The sequence below is a fragment of the Orcinus orca genome, chromosome 6 (genome assembly GCF_937001465.1).
Source record: "Orcinus orca chromosome 6, mOrcOrc1.1, whole genome shotgun sequence".
In the NCBI taxonomy this organism is placed as follows: domain Eukaryota; kingdom Metazoa; phylum Chordata; class Mammalia; order Artiodactyla; family Delphinidae; genus Orcinus; species Orcinus orca.
Window position 1 is genome coordinate 25,921,616 of NC_064564.1, and position 19,896 is coordinate 25,941,511.

The window sequence follows — 19,896 nt, forward strand, 5'->3', positions numbered from 1 at the left end:
CCCCATACCCAAAGCTTGGCAAGGCAAGAGGATGAGGGCTCTTTGTTACATGAATGGGCAGTAGGGTGCATCACAAAACTAGGCAATTATGAGCTTTTATAGGGTTGCTATATATCCTGTTTTGCCTTTCTTGCTGTCTGAAGGGAGAGACCATTCATTACCCTGAAATGTAAGCAGATGTCTTTCGGGAGGGAGTAGTAGGACTTTATTTTTATTACATCTCTGAGATGGTAGGTTTCTTAACTTTTTTTTTAAGTTTTTTTGGTGCGGACAATTTTTAAAGTCTTTATTGAATTTGTTACAATATTGCTTCTGCTTTATGTTTTAGTTTTTTGGCCATGAGGCATGTGGGATCTTAGCTCCCCAACCAGGGATTGATCCCACACCCCCTGCACTGGAAGGCAAAGTCTTAACCACTGGACTGCCAGGGAAATCCCTGAGATGGTAGGTTTCTACATGCTTCTGGAGGAACCTCCAGGGCCCAATATTGTTTGTTTTTCAAGTGTGTCCTTTGCTCAGACAGCCCAAATTTTGCAGAAACACAAGAAACACTGAGAATTGCCTCCCAATAGTGACATGACATAACTTAAATTTTTACCTTCTGATTGTATGGGCTTTTTACCCGGCTATGCTGACGTATGGTTCACAAATAAAAATTGTATATATTTAAGATATACAAAGTGATGTTTTGATATACATAGACATTGTGAAATGATTACCACAATCAAGCTAATTAACACATCCATCACCACACATGGTTACATTTTTTCGTGTATGGGATCAACTCCCTCAACACACTTCAAGCATATAATATGTTATTACTAATCATCATGAAATAAATTAGAGCTCCAGGACTTATTTATCTTATAAATGCAAGATTTTACCTTTTGACCAACATCTCCCTGCTCCATTCCCCTACCCCAGGCCCTGGTATCCACCAGTCTACTCTCTGTTTCTACGAGTTTAACATTCTTTGATTTGATGTATGAATGGAATTATGCAGAGTTGTCTTTCTGTTCCTAAGTTATTTCACTTAGCCTAGTGTCCTCTAGATGCATCCATGCTATGACAAATGGCAGGATCTCATTCTTTTTAAGACAATAATATTTCATTCTATGTATATACCATAGATTCTTTATCCTTTCATCCATCAATGGACACTTGTTTCCATGTCTTGGTTACTGTGAATAATGCTGCAATGAACATTAGAGTATATATTATCTCTTCAAGATTATCATTTCATTTCCTATAGAGATATATACCCATAAACTGGATTCCTGGATCATATGGTAGTTCTATTTTTAATTTTTTTAGGAAACTCCATTTTGTTTTCCATGATGGCTGCACCATTTTATAGTCCCACTGACAGTATATAAGGGTTGCATTTTCTGCACATTCTCACCAGAACTTGTTATCTGTTGACTTTTTGATGATAGCCATTCTAACAGATGTGTGGTGATATCTCATTGTGATTTTTTTTAAACATCTTTATTGGAGTATAATTGCTTTACAATGATGTGTTAGTTTCTGCTGTATAACAAAGTGAATCAGCTATATGTACACATATATCCCCATATCTCCTCCCTCCCACCCTCCCTATCCCACCCTTAAAGGCCGTCACAAAGCACCGAGCTGATCTCCCTGTGCTATGCGGCTGCTTCCCACTAGATATCTATTTTACATTTGGTAGTGCATATATATCACTGCCACTCTCTCACTTCATCCCATCTTACCAAACACCCTCCTTGTGTCCTCAAGTCCATTTTCTATGTCTGTGTCTTTATTTCTGTCCTGCCCATAGGTCCTTCAGAAGCATTTTCTTTTTTTAGATTCCATATATATGTGTTAGCATATAGTATTTGTTTTCCCCTTTCTGACTTACTTCACTCTGTATGACAGTCTCTAAGTCCATCCACCTCAGTACAAATAAGTCAATTTTGTTTCTTTTTATGGCTGAGTAATATTCCATTGTATATATGTGCCACATCTTCTTTATCCATTCATCTGTTGATGGACACTTAGGTTGCTTCCATGTCTTGGCTATGGTAAATAGTGCTGCAGTGAACATTGTGGTACGTGACTCATTCTGAATTATGGTTTTCTCAAGGTATATGTCCAGTAAAGCGATTGCTGGGTCATATGTTAGTTCTATTTTTACTTTTTTAAGGAACCTCCATATTGTTCTCCATAGTGGCTGTATCAATTTACATTCCCACCAATAGTGCAATAGGGTTCCCTTTTCTCCACACCCTCACCAGCATTCACTGTAGATTTTTGATGATGGCCATTCTGACCGGTGTGAGGTGATATCTCATGGTAGTTTTGATTTGCATTTCTCTTATGATTAGTGATGTCAAGCATCCTTTCATGTGTTTGTTGGCAATCTGTATATCTTCTTTCGAGAAATGTCTGTTTAGGTCTTCTGCCTATTTTAGTCTTGGGTTGTATGCTTTTCTGATGTTGAGCTGCATGAGCTGCTTGTATAATTTGGAGATTAATCCTTTGTCAGTTGCTTCATCTGCAAATATTTTCTCCTATTCTGAGGGTTGTCTTTTTGGCTTCTTTATGGTTTCCTTTGCTGTGCAAAAGCTTTTACATTTCATTAGGTCCCATTTGTTTATTTTTATTTCCATTTCTCTAGGAGGTGGGTCAAAAGGATCTTGCCGTGATTTATGACATAGAGTGTTCTGCCTATGTTTTTTCTCTAAGAGTTGTACAGTGTCTGTCCTTACATTTAGATCTTTAATCCATTATGAGTTAATTTTTGTGTATGGTGTTAAAGAGTGTTCTAATTTCATTCTTTTACATGTAGCTGTCCAGTTTGCCCAGGACAATTTATTGAAGAGGCTGTTTTTTCTCCATTGTAGATTTTTGTCCCTTTTATCAAAGATAAAGTGACCATATCTTGTGGATTTATCTCTGAGCTTTCTATGCTCTTCCACTGATCTATCTTTCTCCTTTTGTGCCAGTACCATACTGTCTTGATTAATGTATCTTTGTAGTATAGTCTGAAGTTCAAGAGGCTAATTCCTCCAGCTCCATTTTTCTTTCTCAAGATTGCTTTGGCTGTTTGGGGTGTTTTGTGTTTCCATAAAAATTGTGACATTTTTTGTTCTAGTTCTGTGAAAAATGCCATTGGTAGTTTGATAGGGATTGCACTGAATCTGTAGATTGCTTTGGGTAGTATAGTCATTTTCACAATGTTGATACTTCCAATCCAAGAACATGGTATATCTCTCCATCTGTCTGTATCATCTTTAATTTCTTTCATCAATGTCTTATAGTTTTCTGCATACAGGTCTTTTGTCTCCTTAGGTAGATTTATTCCTAGTTATTTTCTATCTTTCGTTGCAATGGTGAATGGGAATGTTTCCTTAATTCTCTTTCAGATTTTTCGACCTTAATGTATAGGAATGCAAGAGATTTCTGTGCATTAATTATGTATCTGCTAATTTACCAATTTCATTGATTAGCACTAATAGTTTTCTGGTAGCAACTTTAGGAATCTCTATGTATAGTATCATGTCATCTGCAAACAGTGACAGATTTACTTCTTCTTTTCTGATTTGGATTCCTTTTATTTCTTTTTCTTCTCTGATTGCTGTGGCTAAAACTTCCAAAACTATGTTGAAAAATAGTGGTGAGAGTGGGCAACCTTGTCTTGTTCCTGATCTTAGTGGAAATGGTTTCAGTTTTTCACCATTGAGGATGCTGTTGCCTGTGTTTTTGACATATATGACCTTTATTATTTTGAGGTAAGTTTCCTCTATGCCTACTTTCCAGAGGGTTTTTATCATAAATGAATGTTGAATTTTGTCAAAAGCTTTTTCTGCATCTACTGAGATGATCATATGCTTTTTCTCCTTCAGTTTGTTAATATGGTTTACCACATTGATTGATTTGCATATATTGAAGAATCCTTGCATTCCTGGGATAAACCCCACTTGATCATGGTGTATGATCCTTTAAATGTGCTATTGGATTCTGTTTGCTAGTATTTTGTTGCAGATCTTTGCATCTATATTCATCAGAGATATTGGCCTGTAGTTTTCTTTCTTTGTGACTTCTTTTCTGGTTCTGGTATCAGGATGATGCTGGCCTCATAGAATGAGCTTGGGAGTTTTCCTCCCTCTGCTATATTTTGGAAGTGTTTCAGAAGGATAGGTGTTAGCTCTTCTCTAAATGTTTGATAGAATTTGACTGTGAAGCCATCTGGTCCTGGGCTTTTGTTTGTTGGAAGATTTTTAATCGCAGTGTAAATTTCAGTGCTTGTGATTGGTCTCATCATATTTTCTATTTCTTCCTGGTTCAGTCTCAGAAGGTTGTGCTTTTCTAAGAATTTGTCCATTTCTTCCAGGTTGTCCATTTTATTGGCATAGAGTTGCTTGTAGTAATCTCTCATGATCCTTTGTATTCCTGCAGTGTCAGTTGTTACCTCTCCTTTTTCATTTCTAATTCTATTGATTTGAGTCTTCTCCCTTTTTTTCTTGATGAGTCTGGCTAATGGTTTATCAATTTTGTTTATCTTCTCAAAGAGCAAGCTTTCAGTTTTATTGATCTTTGTTATTGTTTCCTTCATTTCTTTTTCATTTATTTCTTATCTGATCTTTATGATTTCTCTCCTTCTGCTAACTTTAGGGTTTTTTTGTTCTTCTTTCTCTAATTGTTTACATGGAAGGTTAGGTTGCTTATTTGAGATGTTTCTTGTTTCTTGAGGTAGGATTGTATTGCTATAAACTTCCCCTTAGAATGGCTTTTCCTGAATCCCATTGGTTTTGGGGCATCATGTTTTCATTGTCATTTGTTTCTAGGTAGTTTTTGGTTTCCCCTTTGATTTTTTCTGTTATCTTTTGGTTATTTAGTAATGTACTCTTTCGCCTCCATGTGTTTGTGATTTTTACAGATTTTTTTCCTGTAATTGATATCTATTCTCATAGTGTTGTAGTCGTAAGACATACTTGATATGATTTCAATTTTCATAAATTTACCTAGGTTTGATTTGTGACCCAAGACATGATCTATCCTGGAGAATGTTCCATGAGCACTTGAGAAGAAAATGTATTCTGTTGTTTTTGGATGGAATGTCTTACAAATATCAGTTAAGTCCATGTTGTTTAATGTATCATTTAAAGCTTGTGTTTCCTTGTTTATTTTCATTATAGGTGATCTGTCCATTGGTGAAAATGGGGTGTTAAAATCTCCTACTATGCTTGTGTTACTGTCAATTTCCCCTCTTATGGCTCTTAGCATTTGCCGTATGTATTGAGGTGCACCTATGTTGGGTGAGTAAATATTTACAATTGTTATATCTTCTTCAATTGATCCCTTGATCATTATGTCGTATCCTTCTTTGTCTCTTGTAATAATCTTATTTTAAATAAAGGCTATTCTGTCTGATATGAGAATTGCTACTCAAGCTTCCTTTTGATTTCCAATTTGCATGGAATATCTTTTTCCATCCCCTCACTTTCATTCTGTATGTGTCCCTAGGTCTGAAGTGGGTCTCTTGTAGACAGGATATATAGAGATCTTGTTTTTGTATCCATTCAGTCAGTCTGTATCTTTTGGTTGGAGCATTTAATCCATTTACATTTATGGTAGTTATCAATATGTTTTTTCCTATTACCATTTTCTTAATTGTTTTGGGTTTGTTATTGTGGGTCTTCTGTTTCCTGCTTAGAGAAGTTCCTTTAGCATTTGTTGTAAAGCTGCTTTCCTGATGCTGAATTCGCTTAGCTTTTGCTAGTCTGTAAAGCTTTTTATTTCTCTGTCAAATCTGAATGAGATCCTTGTTGTGTAGAGTAAACTTGGTTGTAGTTTTTTCCCTTTCATCACTTTAAATATGTCCTGCCACACTTCTGACTTGCAGTTTCTGCTGAAAGATCAGCTGTTAACCTTATGGGGATTCCCTTGTATGTTATTTGTTGCTTTTCCCTTACTTCTTTTAATATTTTTTCTTTGTATTTAATTTTTGATAGTTTGATTAATATGTGTCTTGGTGTGTTTCTCCTTGGACTTATCCTGTGTGGGACATTCTGTGCTTCCTGGACTTGATTGACTATTTCCTTTCCCATATTAAGGAAGTTTTCAACTATAATCTCTTGGAATATTTTCTCAGTCCTTTTTTTTTTTGTCTTCTTCTTTTGGGACCCCTATAATTCGAATGTTGGTGTGTTTAATGTTGTCCCAGAAGTCTCTGAGACTGTCCTCAATTCTTTTCATTCTTTTTTTCTCTTTTCTTCTCTGTGGTAGTTATTTCCACTATTTTATCTTCCAGGCCATTTATCTGTTCTTCTGCCTCAGTTATTCTACTCTTGATTCCTTCTAGAGAATTTTTTATTTCATTTTTTGTGTTGTTCATCACTGTTTGTTTACTCTTTTGTTCTTCTAGGTCCTTGTTAAACATTTCTTGTATTTTCTACATTCTATTTCCAAGATTTTGAATCACCTTTACTATCATTACTCTGAATTATTTTTCAGGTAGACTGCATATTTCTTCTTCATTTGTTTGTTCTTGTGGGTTTTTACCTTGTTCCTTCATCTGCTGTGCATTTCTCTGTCTTCTCATTTTGCTTATCTTACTGTGTTTGGGGTCTCCTTTTTGCAGGCTGCAGGTTCATTGTCCCATTGTTTTTCAAGTCTTCCCCCAGTGGTAAGGTTGTTTCAGTGAGTTCTGTAAGCTTCCTGGTGGGAGAGACTTGTGCCTGTGTCCTGGTGGATGAGGCTGGATCTTGTTTTTCTGGTAGGCAGGACCATGTCCAGTGGTGTGTTTTGGGGTGTCTGTGAACACATTATGATTTTAGGCAGACTGTCTGCTAATGGGTGGGGTTGTATTCCTGTCGTGCTAGTTCTTTGGCATGGGGTGTCCAACACTGGAGCTTGCTGGTCATTGAGTGGAGCTGGGTCTCAGCATTGAGATGGATATCTTTGGGAGAGCTCTCGTTGATTGATATTACGAGAGCCCAGGAGGTCTCTGCTGGACCAGTGTCCTAAACTCGACTCTCCCACCTCAGAGGATCAGGCCTGACACCCGGCCAGAGCACCAAGAACCATCAGCCACACGGCCAGGAACATGGGGATTTTCTTGCCTTTTGGGATATCTGAGGTCTTCTGCTAGCGTTCAGTAGGTGTTCTATAGCAGTTGTTACACATGTAGCTATATTTTTGATGTATTTGTGGGGAGGAAGGTGATCGTCATGTGTTACTCCTCCACCATCTTGAAGGTCCTCCCTCATTGTGGTTTTGATTTAAGTTTTATCAGTAATTTAGCTGTTGCATTTAGAATAGACTATGGGTAACATGACGAGTTGGGAGGCTGTGAGTCTGTTCCAGAGCAGGTGTGATGGTTTCTTTCAGCTTTTCAATTTTATAATTATGTGTTCATTTATGTGAAATGGGCCATGTGACTTAAGCTCTTGGACCCTCACTTTCCTTATCTATAGAATATGGATACAAATACCTACATCCTAGAGCTGTTGTAATATGTAAAGTAAAGAAGATGAAGTACCTCACATATAGTAAGCTTGCATCTAATACATAGTATTTCTGTCCTTATTCACTTAAAGTTGCAATAACTAGCACACCTAATGTTTAATTTTGGAAAACAATTCACATGAAAAATACTTGAACTGTAAATTAATATTGATAGTTATTTTGTTAACTCAAGCATTGTATTAAACCAACAATACTAGACTTACACATAATTAATTGATAAATCTTAGCCAAATTTTGATACTTAAAACACTGAAATACTTAAATATCTATGAATAGAAATTTGTGTAGTCTTTTTTGCAAAAAATAATTTTATTTGCATCTCTCTTTACCAGGGTAATATTAATAAAAGATGAACAAAAGTGATAAACTCCTCAACAATATTTCTTTTGAGGTAATTATTATATTTTTAAGATTAAAAATATATGATGTTTTTAGGTTTATTTAAGATGGGGAGTGGAAATGATTCATTTGTCCTACTTCTAGAAAGCAACAAATCACTACCCAAAAGCATAAAAACAGGGGAAATCAACATATTCAAAAAAGTTTCAGTTATGCAAGATAAATAATTTCTAGGCATCAGCTGTACAACATACCTATAAGTTACCAATACTGTATTGTGCACTGAAAATTTTAAGAAAATAGATCTCAAGTGCTGTCACTACAAAAAGATTAAAAAATGAAAAAGTGGGACAGGAGGAAACTTTTGCAGGTGATGGATAGGTTTATTTCCTTGATTGTGGTGATGGTTTCATGGGTGTATGCATATGTTCAAACTTATCCAACTGTATACATTAAATATGTGCAGTTTTTCATATATCAATTACACCTCAATAAAGCTGTTAAAATTTTAATAAATAAATACTTCAAAATAAAAAAGCAAAAAAAATCCAATAAAGTAGGAAACAGTTACAACAAAACCCCAAATATAAAAAGTAAGGAGTATCTATGAAATACATTAAATTTGGACCAAATTTAAGGTTTACACTCTTAGAGGATGCATTTCCGTAGATCAGGACTAATAATTGTGCATATATGAGCATCTAAACCTTGATTCCTTAATTAAAATTGCAAGGTCTGAAAAAAAAAAAAAAAAAAAAAGAAATTGCAAGGTGTGGAGCATCTCTTAGCCCTGAATTTCAAAGTACCAAGGAGGAAGAGCTGAATAAGGAATCACACAAACACACTAACCAAGGAAAGCTGCTGTAGGCAGGATGAAATAGACAAAATGGATGGCACTCAGCTCTGCAGCTGCTGATACTAGTCAGCTGGTATTGTCACTTACAAATACGCAGTGTATAGGGGCCTAAACCTGCTTACACATGAAGTATAAACTGCTAAGTGTTCAGAACACCAAGGACATAAAGTGTGCTTAGGTCTCCTGCACAGCAGAATGGATGAAGAAATAATCTGTTGTAACAATATTGAATTGAGATGTTTGATACGCCCCTGCCATTCCCTCCATACTACTTTCTACTCTACTTCTGAAAACACAGGCTCAGAAAGACACCCCTTCTTTGAGTATGAGACAGAAAAGTACCACAGGGAGATAGAATCTTATGTGTTTATCCTTTAGCATAGACTAAATGCAAGAACCTGATACCCAAATAAAATTGCTGGACACCCTCCAATGGGCCACCCAGGCCATGCTTCTTCAGGGCCCACTGACCTATTTTACCATTTGGGCTACAGTCTTTTTAACCTCCCAGTTCACCTTTTAGAGCTTATAACAAAAACACCACCCCAGGCCAGAGGTGCCCACTGAAATTTTAGATGTGTAAAATGCTGGAGTCAACTAAAAAGTACACAGCCTTTGAGAGACAATTATTGACCTCTTATTGGGCTGTAGCAAATGCTGAGCACAGGTCCCATGGATATGAAATAATCTTAAAATCAAACACCTCAATCATGCTGTAGGTCTGAACAAGTCTCAAATTGCTGTGTGGAGGCAGCTCAAGAATCTTCCATTATAAAGTAGAAATAGTACTTGCAACAGCAGGCAAGACTCAGCCTAGCCAGGTTTTTGCAATTCCATGGAAAGGTCTTGGGTGCCCTTCTGCCGCCCTGGCACCTTGCCCCTCTACTGCCTCTACTGACCCACTGGGGGCCGGGATATACAGACCTCTCCTCCCACACATGGGCCTGGTTCACTGATGGCTCCTCCTAATTAACTTCCATCTGGCTGCAATGGGGTGAACCTGCCCTCCAACATAAGAGAGACCTGTCCCTAACTGAGTGTGGGAAGGAGCACTCAGCACAGTGGACAGAGCTTCATGACCTAGGGAAGGCTCTCCCGGCTACCCAGCAAAAGGAGCCCTGATATATTTACAGGCTGTACTATCCAGGCCCTACAAGACCACACCTGTTCAACTTTTCTGAACACATGGCATCTGATAACAGCCCAGTTATGAGACATGAAAAATCTCCATGCTCCATGTCACCCACAAGGTGCTGGGTCATTGAATGTTTTCATAGACGAGTAAAGGGCAGTCTTAAGTGATTGATAAAAGGAGACAAATAATCCCAACCCAGACTGCACATCTCAGGTGACCAGACTGGGGGCTCAATACAACAGTTCCCCAAAAAAGGACTTCTCATTTGAGCCACACATTGGATCAGATTGCCCCTCCCTTCCATCCTTCTCTTCCATTTTATGACCCTTGTTTAGAGTTTCTGACATCTTCGTCTCCATGTGAAGGCCCTGCAAGGGACTTCCATCCCCTTCCATCCCTTTCTAAGGACTCAAATAGAGCACTAAATGGCTTTTAAATAACAAAAAAATGAGAAGTTATAGAAACTCTGGAAACTCATTTAAAATCTTTTAAAAATTCAAACTGTTATGCTAAGCAATTCTTCAATATGATGTTTTTCTTTTTAAGTTATATAAAAATGTTTTTTCTGTAAAACCTTTTTGTCCCTCTTACACACAACCCTTCCAAACAAAATGTCCAAAAAAATTAATTTAGAAACTTAATAAAGTTTTGATTGCTAAATAAGACACACCAATAATAACAACTAACACAAAATACTGACACTTAGAAAGATGTGGAGGAGGAAAAAAGACTTTAATGATCTTTGCTTTTGTAGAGCCACTCTTGGAAGCTTTTCTCTCCTCCTTAAAAACCAAACCAAACCAAACTCCTTCTTCTGCCTTGAGTCCTTTAGATTCAGGCTGATGGCTGAGCCTATAGTCAACTTGATAACACTGACTGAGATAGCAGATGATGACCCCGCTCTTGCATGTTCCACATAAAACACCTCCAAATGCTATCTATACTAGTGAGGTAGATAAACTGATGTCAGACAAACAGAACAGGTTCAAACTGACTGCCTCATGTGTGACTCTAAAACTAGAGACTAAACTATTCAGACTAGACAGAAAAGCCCGGGACAAGAGTTCCCATGACAAAAGGCCACATTAAAAACTGTGAACCTGGCTACCTAATTAATACATGTTCTATCTGGGTTACCTTGACATTAAAAACTCTTTATTTCCAAAGAGAGGGCCCTGCTGTGACTTCTGGGATCAACTCCTTTTGTGTATACGTGACTGTCATGACATCAATTAGCCCATGGGACAGTCACATCAGAACCAACCTCCTGACCAGCTCAAGCTGGGACTGTATTATTGCCTTGGACCAAGTAATAAAGGTTCAAACAATAGAATTTTAAAAGCTGCCTAACTCTGTACGGTAGACCCAGATAGTCTAGGAGACATATTTCCTGGTTTAGTAACCCCTTAACCCTCATGTCTCATAATGACACTCAAGGCAGGCCTGATTCTAATTAAAGTGATTTTGATCAAAGCCTTGGTCCCTGTTGTCTCAAACCATTTACCTGGTTCTTAGCACAGCCCTTCAAAGTCTAACCTATTCAGGTCCATAAAAATACCCTGGTTTTTACTCAGGTCTCAAGAAAATCAGAGCAGAGTTAAAGAGTCCAATGATAGGCCACAATCCTGTGTGATTTCTTAAGCCTGATCATAGACAGGAATACACACCCCAGACTTGGTGCACAGCCAGTGCACTGAGGTCTATGAAGGGTCAAAGCCTCAGAGCCCCCTGTCCAATCAGCCATACTTCTATCCATGTCTACACCCCAGACCAGAGCCTTCATTTGGAGGCTTTCCATGGTGGCTTTCCTCAGGGATCTCTGTAAAGGTCTCCTTATGCGACCCAGGGGAAGCCAGAAGACACTTTTCTCCACTCTGACTCACAACTCAGTCTTTTCTACTCCTAGTACTTTCCTCTCTCCCTGGCCCCTGTTCCAGGGTTCATAAAAATGCCAGAGCCTTTTGTTGGGGTCTCCTTTTTCAGTAGTGAGATGACTGCCACATCTGTGGTCTGTGCTGATCCACTTGACCTCAACTGGTGGGCCATTCCATGGGAACAAACAGAGTAGGGAAAATATTGAGGTTTTCTCTAGTTTAGGCTATTGTGTATACTCTTACAATAAGTAGTTAAAGACTTGACTGATACTTTCATTTTTGCCTATTGCTTAATTGACTACTCTGACTCCCGGTGGCTTAGCTCCAGCTGAACTGCTAAGAGTCTGCTCTCACCACTCATATTCAATAGGGTCCTGGAAGTACTGGCTGGGGAAATAAGGCAAAGAAAGAAAATGAAAGGTATACAGATTGGAAAGGAAGAAACAAAACTGTCTTTATTTACAGATGACATGATTATTTACATAGACAATTCCAAGGGTTCTATTAAAACAAACAAACAAACAACCACCCAGAGTTGCAAAATAAAAAGTCAACACATAAATATTAATCTTCTCTTTATATACTAGCAATAGAAAGTTGGGAACAAAAATAAAAAACACTATGGACCGCCCCCGCCGCGGGTCCCAGCAGCTCGGGCGGCGGGAGGAGCGGCAGCGGCCAGGCAGCCCAGGTTCGCGAAGGCTCTCGGCGCGCCGCGGCCCGCAGGCACCCGGCACGCGCCCGCCCTGCCGCGACGATGCCCAAGAGGAAGGTCAGCTCCGCCGAGGGGGCGGCGAAGGAGGAGCCCAAGAGGAGATCGGCGAGGTTGTCAGCTAAACCGGTTCCTGCAAAAGTGGAAACGAAGCCAAAAAAGGCGGCAGGAAAGGATAAATCTTCCGACAAAAAAGTGCAAACAAAAGGGAAAAGGGGAGCAAAGGGAAAGCAGGCTGAAGTGGCTAACCAAGAGACTAAAGAAGACTTACCTGCAGAAAACGGAGAAACTAAAAATGAGGAGAGCCCAGCTTCTGATGAAGCAGGAGAGAAAGAAGCCAAGTCTGATTAATATCACACACCTGGTCCTATCAGTGGTCCCTGTTTCCCTTCTTGTACAATCCAGAGGAATATTTTTATCAACTATTTTGTAAATGCAAGTTTTTTAGTAGCTCTAGAAACATTTTTAAAAAGGAAGGAATCCCACCTCATCCCATTTTTTAAGTGTAAATGCTTTTTTTTAAGAGGTGAAATCATTTGCTGGTTGTTTATTTTTTGGTACAACCAGAAAATAGTGGGATATTGAATATGGGAGGCTTTGATTGTCTTGGGTGTCAGCTTAACATTCCACAGATGGAGGGTAGCTTTTATATCCTATAATACAAAGCATACTACATGGCAGTTTGGAGTCAGTTGCGCATTTAATGTCTTAAACACTTTAAATTACTTCTCTTCCCACGTTGTTTTTGGTAGAATTGTTTCCTAAAGCAAACCACTCACCCCTTGATCTTGGCTCTCCTGGGCAGAGTTTTGTGCACTCTGTAACATCTTTGGTCGTGGTAGTCCAGTTCTTCTAGTAACTGTTAATGTGCTGTGAACGATTGACAATTTGAGTATGTAGTGTATGGGATATTAAATTGTGAATTAGTGGGACTTACGATGTAACAGCATATCAATATTTGAAGATATTGGTACTTGATATCCTGTGAAGGAAAATTTGCCCCCAAATTTTAAGCTGGAAAGTCACTGGAATAACTGTTCAGAAAAGAATCACAACTACATGATTTTTTAGGTTTTTGGTACGTATGTTGAGAATTGTGTACAAATTGAAATGTCTGTGTACTGATCCTCAAAACAACAAATAAAATCTCAATTATGAAAGAATTTCTTGGAAAAAAAAAAAAAAAAAAAAAAAAAAAAAAAAAACACTATGCCTTTTACAATGACTAAAAAATAAAAAAGGAAATACCTTAGTGTAGATCTAACAAAACTGTTACAGATTCTGTAGGGTGGAAACTATAATATGTTAATGAAGTACATAAAAGAAGACTTGAACTGACATACTGTGTTCATCTTCATAATAAATATGTCAATTCTCTTCAAATTAATCTATAGGTTTAATGAAATTCCTATCAAAATCCCAACAAGATTCTTTTTTAGATACAGACAAGCTGATTCTAAAATTAACATAAAATGAGAGATCAATATTTTTGTAAAATAATGAACTGGGAAGAATCACACTAGCTGAATCTTTTTATTGTGAAATACATAAACAAGAAATTTGCCATTTAAACCATTTTTAAGTGCACATTTCAGTGGCATTAATTACATTCACAGTGTTGTGACACTATCACCACCTTCTACTTCCAAAACTTTTTCATTGCCCTAAACAGAAACTCTGTACCGTGTAAGCAATAACTGCATTCCTCTCTCCCCCAGTCCCTGGTAAGCTTTAATTTACTTTATGTCTCTATGAATTTGCCTATTCTTCATATAAGTGGAATCATACAATATTTGTCCTTTTGTGTCTGACGACTTATACTTAGTGTAGTGTTTTCAAGGTTTGTCCCTGGTGTAACATGTTAATAGAACTTCATTCCTTTTTAATGCTGAATAATATTCCATTGTATATATCTATATCTATATCTATATCTATATCTCACATATTGTTTATCCATACATCTATTGATGGGCACTTTAGTTGTTTCTACCTTTTGACTTTTGTGAATATGCTGTTATATACATATCTGTCTGATTGCTGTTTTCAGGTCTTTGGGGTATAACTAGGAGTGAAATTCCTGGATCATATGGTAATTCTATGTTTAAAATTTGAGGAACTTCCAATTTTTTGCACAGTAGCTGCATGATTTTACTTTCCAATCAGCAATGTATAAGGGTTTTAATTTCTTCAAACCCTTGCCAAGGCTTGTTATTTTATTATTTTTAAAATTATAGTCATCCTAGAAGTTGTGAAGTGGCATTGCGTTGTGGTTTTGATTTCTATTTCCCTAAAGACTAATTATATTGAAAATTTACATGTGCTTATTGGCTATTTGTGTCTCTTTGGGGAAATATCTGTTCAAGATCTTTGTGCAACATTTAGCTGAAGTGTCTTTCTGTTATTGAGTTGTAAGAGATTTTATGTATTCTGATATGTGATTTGCACGTATCTTTCCCCATTCTGTGGTTTGTCTTTCCACTCTCTTGAAAGTACTATTTGATGTGCAAAGGTTTTTTTATTTTAATGAAGCCCAAATTATCAATTTTTTCTTTTATTGCCTGTGATTTCAGTGACATATTTAAGAAACTGTTGCCCAATCCAAAGTCATAAATATTTGCCTGTATGTTTTCTTCCAAGACTTTTATAGTTTTAGCTCTTAAATTTAGGTTTTCTTTTTTTCTATTTTGAGTTAATTTTTGAAAATTATATAAGGTAAGGATCCAACTTCATTCTTTTGCATGGGGATATCCAGCACTATTTCTGGAAGAAACTGTTCTTTCTCTATTGAATTGTCTTGCAAGTCAAACTCTTTTTCCATGGTCAACATAGGTAAGCTTTTGTCAATTTTGTTGATACTAAAAAAAAAAAAAACAAATTTTGGTTTTGTTGATTTTCTGTGTTGTTTTCTAGTCTCTCTTGTCATTTATTTCTGATTTAATCTTTAGTATTTCTTCCTTCGGCTTGGTTTGAGTTTATTTGCTTTATTTTTTTACTTATCTTGAGGTGGAAAGCTAGGTTATTGATTTGAGATCTTTCTTCTTCTTAAAATATAGCTGTTTACATCTGCAAATTTTCCTTGAAGCACTGCTTTAGCTGCATTTCAAATTTTGGTATGCTGTGTTTTCTTTTTCACTAGTAAGTATTTTTTAATTTCCATTTTTATTTCCTCTCGACTCATTAGTTATTTAGGAACATGTAGTTAATTCCCACATTTGTGAAAATTTCAATTTTTCTTCTATCATAGCTTTCTAGCTTAATTCCATTGTGATCAGAGAAAATATTCTGTATGATTTCAATCCTTTAAAACTTGCTGATACTTGTTTTATGGCCTAATATATGGTCTATCTTGGAGAATATTCCATGTGTACCTGAGAAGAATGTCTATTCTTCTGTTGTTAGGTGGAGAATTCTAAAACTGCCTGTTAGATCTGGTTGGTGTGTGGTATTATTCAAATCTTTTATTTCCTTGTAGTACTTTTTTCTAATTATTCTACTTATTATGAAAAATGTAGTATTGAAATCTCCAATTATTATTGTTAAATTGTCTATCTCTCCCTTCAATTCTTTTAATTTTGGATTCATATATTTAAGGCTTTATTATTAGATTCATATAGTTTATAATTGATATATCTTTCTGGTGAACTTATCCTTTCATCATAATAAATGCCTTTATCTCAAGTAATATTTTTAAAAGTTTATTTTGTCCGATATATGTAGTCACTCCAACATTTTTATGGTTAATATTCACATTTTTCCTTTACATTATTTTACTTTCAATATATATGTGTCTGTGAATCAAATCTATGTCTCTTGTAGGAAAAATATAGCTGGATCATACCTTTTTAAAAAATCCAATCTGACTATTTAGACTTAATGTAATTATGTTTAAAGTATGTTTTGCATCTGCCATTTTGCTATTTGTTTTCTACATGTTTTATGTCTGCTTTTGTTCCTTCATTACTACTGTCATTTTTGTGTTAAATAGGTATTTTTTAGTGTACCACTTAATTCTTTTGGTGTTTCTTTTATTATATATTTTTTCAATTTATATTCTTATTGGTTGCCTTGAGGATTACAATTAACATAATTTATAACTGTCTTGTTTTAAGGAATGCCAAATTAATATCATTAGTACATAATAGTTTTGCTCCTATGTAATACTGTTCCCCCTCCTTTGAGTAATTATCATTATACAAATTAGCTCTTTATACATTGTATGCTCACCAACACAGTTTTATAATATTGTTTTCTTCAATTGTCTTTTAAATCAGGTAGGAGAGAAAAATGTTACAAACAAAATAGGTTAAATTGTCTTTTGTATTTGCCTGGGTGGTATCTTTACTAGTATTCTTCATTTTTTCATGTGGATTTGAGTTACTGACTAGTGTCCTTTCTTTTGAGCCTGAAGGACTTCCTTTAGTATTTCTTGTAGGGTATATTGTCTAGTGACGGGCTTCCTTAGTATTTGGTTATTTGAGAACATTTTAATTTCTCATTTGTTTTTGAAAGATAATTTTTGTGAATATAGAATTCTTGTTTGATCTCTTTCCTTTCAGCACTTTGCATGTGCCAGTCATTGCTTTCTGGCTTCCATAGTTTCCAATAGATCATCAGCTATTAACCTTACTGAGACTCCTTGTATGTAATGGGTCACTTCTCTCTTGCTACTTTCAAGATTCTTTCATTTGTCTTTCAACAGTTTAATTGTTATGTGTCTTGGTATGAGTTTATCCCACCTGGAGTTCATTGAGCTTCTTGAATGTATAGATTGATATTTTCATCAAATTTGAATAGTTTTTAGCCATTACTTCTACAGATATTCCTTCTACACTCTTTTTTCCTCTCCTCTCATTTCAAGCCTCCTATTATGTGTATGTTGGTCCAATTGAGAGTGTTCCACCAGTGTCTGAGGTTCTCTTCATTTTTATTTACTCTTTTTTTTCTTTTAGTTTCTAGACTGGATAATAATAATGACCACATCTTTAAGTTTGATTATTCTTTCTTCTGTCAGCTCATATCTACTATTGAGCCACTCCAGAATTTCTATATTTTTTTCAATTTCTCTTTATCAATATGCTCTATGCGAGACTGGTCTCATACTTTTCTTTAATTCTTTAGACATCATCTCTATTTGAAAATACTTATTTATAGCTGATTTAAAAGTTTTGGTATGTTTGACTTCTGGACTTCCTCAAGGACTATTTTTCTTACTACTTTATTTCTGAATATGAGCCATGGTTTACATGTCTCATAATTTTTCTGTTAAAAATTGGACATATTAAATAATATAATATGACCACTCTGGAAATCAGATCTCTCACCTACCCAGGATTCCTTGTCACTGCTGTTTGTCAATGCTGTTGTTACTACTGTTTGTTTGTTTAGTAGTAACTTTTCTGAACAAATACTATAAAGTCTGTATTCATTTTGTGTGGCAGCTGAAGTCTCTGTTTGGTTAGTTTAGAGATAAGCTAATAATTGGACAGAGATTTTCTTAAAAGCCTTGCAAAAATAAGTTTCTTGGACTTTGCTGAGGATCTGTCTCAGGTATGTGTGTATTGTGATACACCATCAATATTCCTGCAGTTATAACTCTACCTTAGTCTTTATTTTCTGCTTGCATAGAGCCACAAGGTCATCCAGAGGTGAAATCTCAGGAACATCTCATGTCTTTCCTGGGCATGCACACAGCACTATATATGCATGTGGCCTGCTAGATTTCTGGTATATGTTGGAACTTTTCAAAACACCCTATTCCCCAGGTGTTTCTTATAAGTTTTTAGTCAGCTGCTCATTTGTCTTATGGTTACCAATGCCATTAGCAGTTGTGATATAAAACAGTTGTCACTAATTGTTTTGACTAACTGTCCTGGGCTAAAAGACAATTCTCCCTGAGTGGACTCTGAGTCAGATCAAATAAAGACAAGCCCTGTGAGTGAGGGTTTTTAGGTAACTGTCAGATAGGTTAAGTGGTAAAAATTTTCTGGGGATGGGCTTTTGGGGAACACCAAACCCACTTTTATCATTCAACTGGCTAGTAAGCCTCCTGTTTTCATGACTATCATGGTTACAAAATTGTTGGCATTCAAGGCTACAGTGAAGATAAGGAGAGTGGAATTTGAGTCAAAGAACCATAAAGCTCACTGTTCTTATAGCAATTCCACCATTTCTTAAATAAACACACCTTAGATTGTTACAAGCATTTGGTTAAGTTCTACATATTGATCATACTGATTTTAACTATTTTTATTTTGCCAATATTCTCATTATTTTTATGGAGGAGGAGATTTTTGGTGGTTCTTACTCCAACAAAGAGTAATTCAAAACATGGGTCTTTGTTTTGTTTTGTTTTTATTACTTCTATTTCATTGCTGAGATTTTCTATTTTTTATAGAATATTTATAATTGATTGTATAAGCACTTTTATGACAGGTACTTAAAAATTCTTGTCTGATAATTCCAATATCTGATTGTTCTCAGTGTTGGTATCATTTAATTTTCTTTTCACATTCAAGTTGAGATTTTTCTGGTTCTTTGTATAATGGGTGATTTTTTTTTTATATCCTGGAAATTTTGTCTGTGATTCTGGAAGACTCTTGGTACTCTCTAAATGTTTTACTTTAACAAATAGTTACTCTTTTTAAGTTTAGCATGAAATTCCTTGTCTATTTTGTGGTCCGTGATTCTAAAGTCAAATAAATTTTCAGAGCCTCTGTGGTCCTATTTTAGTCTCCTTGATTACTTGGTACCACAGGGGCATCGTTTTAGCTCTGCTGATCATGTGTGAGGGGTCAGATGGGGTTTTCCCCAGCCAGACCACCAAGTGTCTTTCAGTGTGGGAGGAGGTCTCCAGGTCTATGGAGATGAAGAGATTCCTTAACTGGGAGATTGCTGTGGTAGGATCCTCCCTACTCATGGGGCATGGAGAATGCATGTCAAGTCTAGGGTTGCTTGTTCTGTCAGGATACCTCTGGACAGTGCCCCTTGACTACTCTGTTCTTGGATGGCAGAGTTAAGTGTCAGGTCTATGGAGACAAAGCAGCTTCCTGTACTGGACACTTATAGTTGTGCCTCTGGACACCCATGTACTGCTCAGTGGCGGAGGGAGTCTTGGGCCTGGCAGTAAAGAAGAACACTACCCCTGGCTGCTTAACATTAGTGGGGCTCACCCATCATTCCCCTTGCCAGTGATTCTGGGTGCACCTGCTCTTATGTTCAGGGCTCCCATTGCACCTTGGGGAGGAATAAGCCTGTAGAAGCTGCCTTCTTTTGTTAAGAAACACTAGAATTGAACAAATTTCTTATGTTGGGTGGTGAGATGGAAGACCCCTGATGCTGTGTTTTTCCTTTTCTTGGTACCCCAAAGCAGTTCACCTTCCTCATTCCTCCATTCAGAATTCACATGTAGTTGCCTCTTGCATTATTTCCAGAGCACGTAGTTGTAATCAGTGGGGAGGAGAAAAAGAGGAGTTTATAGAATCTTATC

General features: G+C 36.6%; 1 protein-coding gene across 1 annotated transcript; it reads left to right on the forward strand.

Annotated features, from left to right (window-relative positions):
• The first annotated feature begins 12,327 nt into the window (after window positions 1-12,327).
• On the forward strand, window positions 12,328-13,573 carry LOC125964644 (non-histone chromosomal protein HMG-14). Its single transcript, XM_049710925.1, has one exon. It carries the CDS (start codon window positions 12,456-12,458, stop codon window positions 12,759-12,761), a length of 306 nt encoding a protein of 101 aa, XP_049566882.1. The 5' UTR covers window positions 12,328-12,455; the 3' UTR covers window positions 12,762-13,573.
• The last annotated feature ends 6,323 nt before the right edge of the window (window positions 13,574-19,896 follow it).

Coding starts and splice junctions, on each gene's coding strand:
- LOC125964644 (XM_049710925.1), top strand. CDS start 12,456: ATGCCCAAGAGGAAGGTCAGCTCCGCCGAGGGGGCGGCGAAGGAGGAG.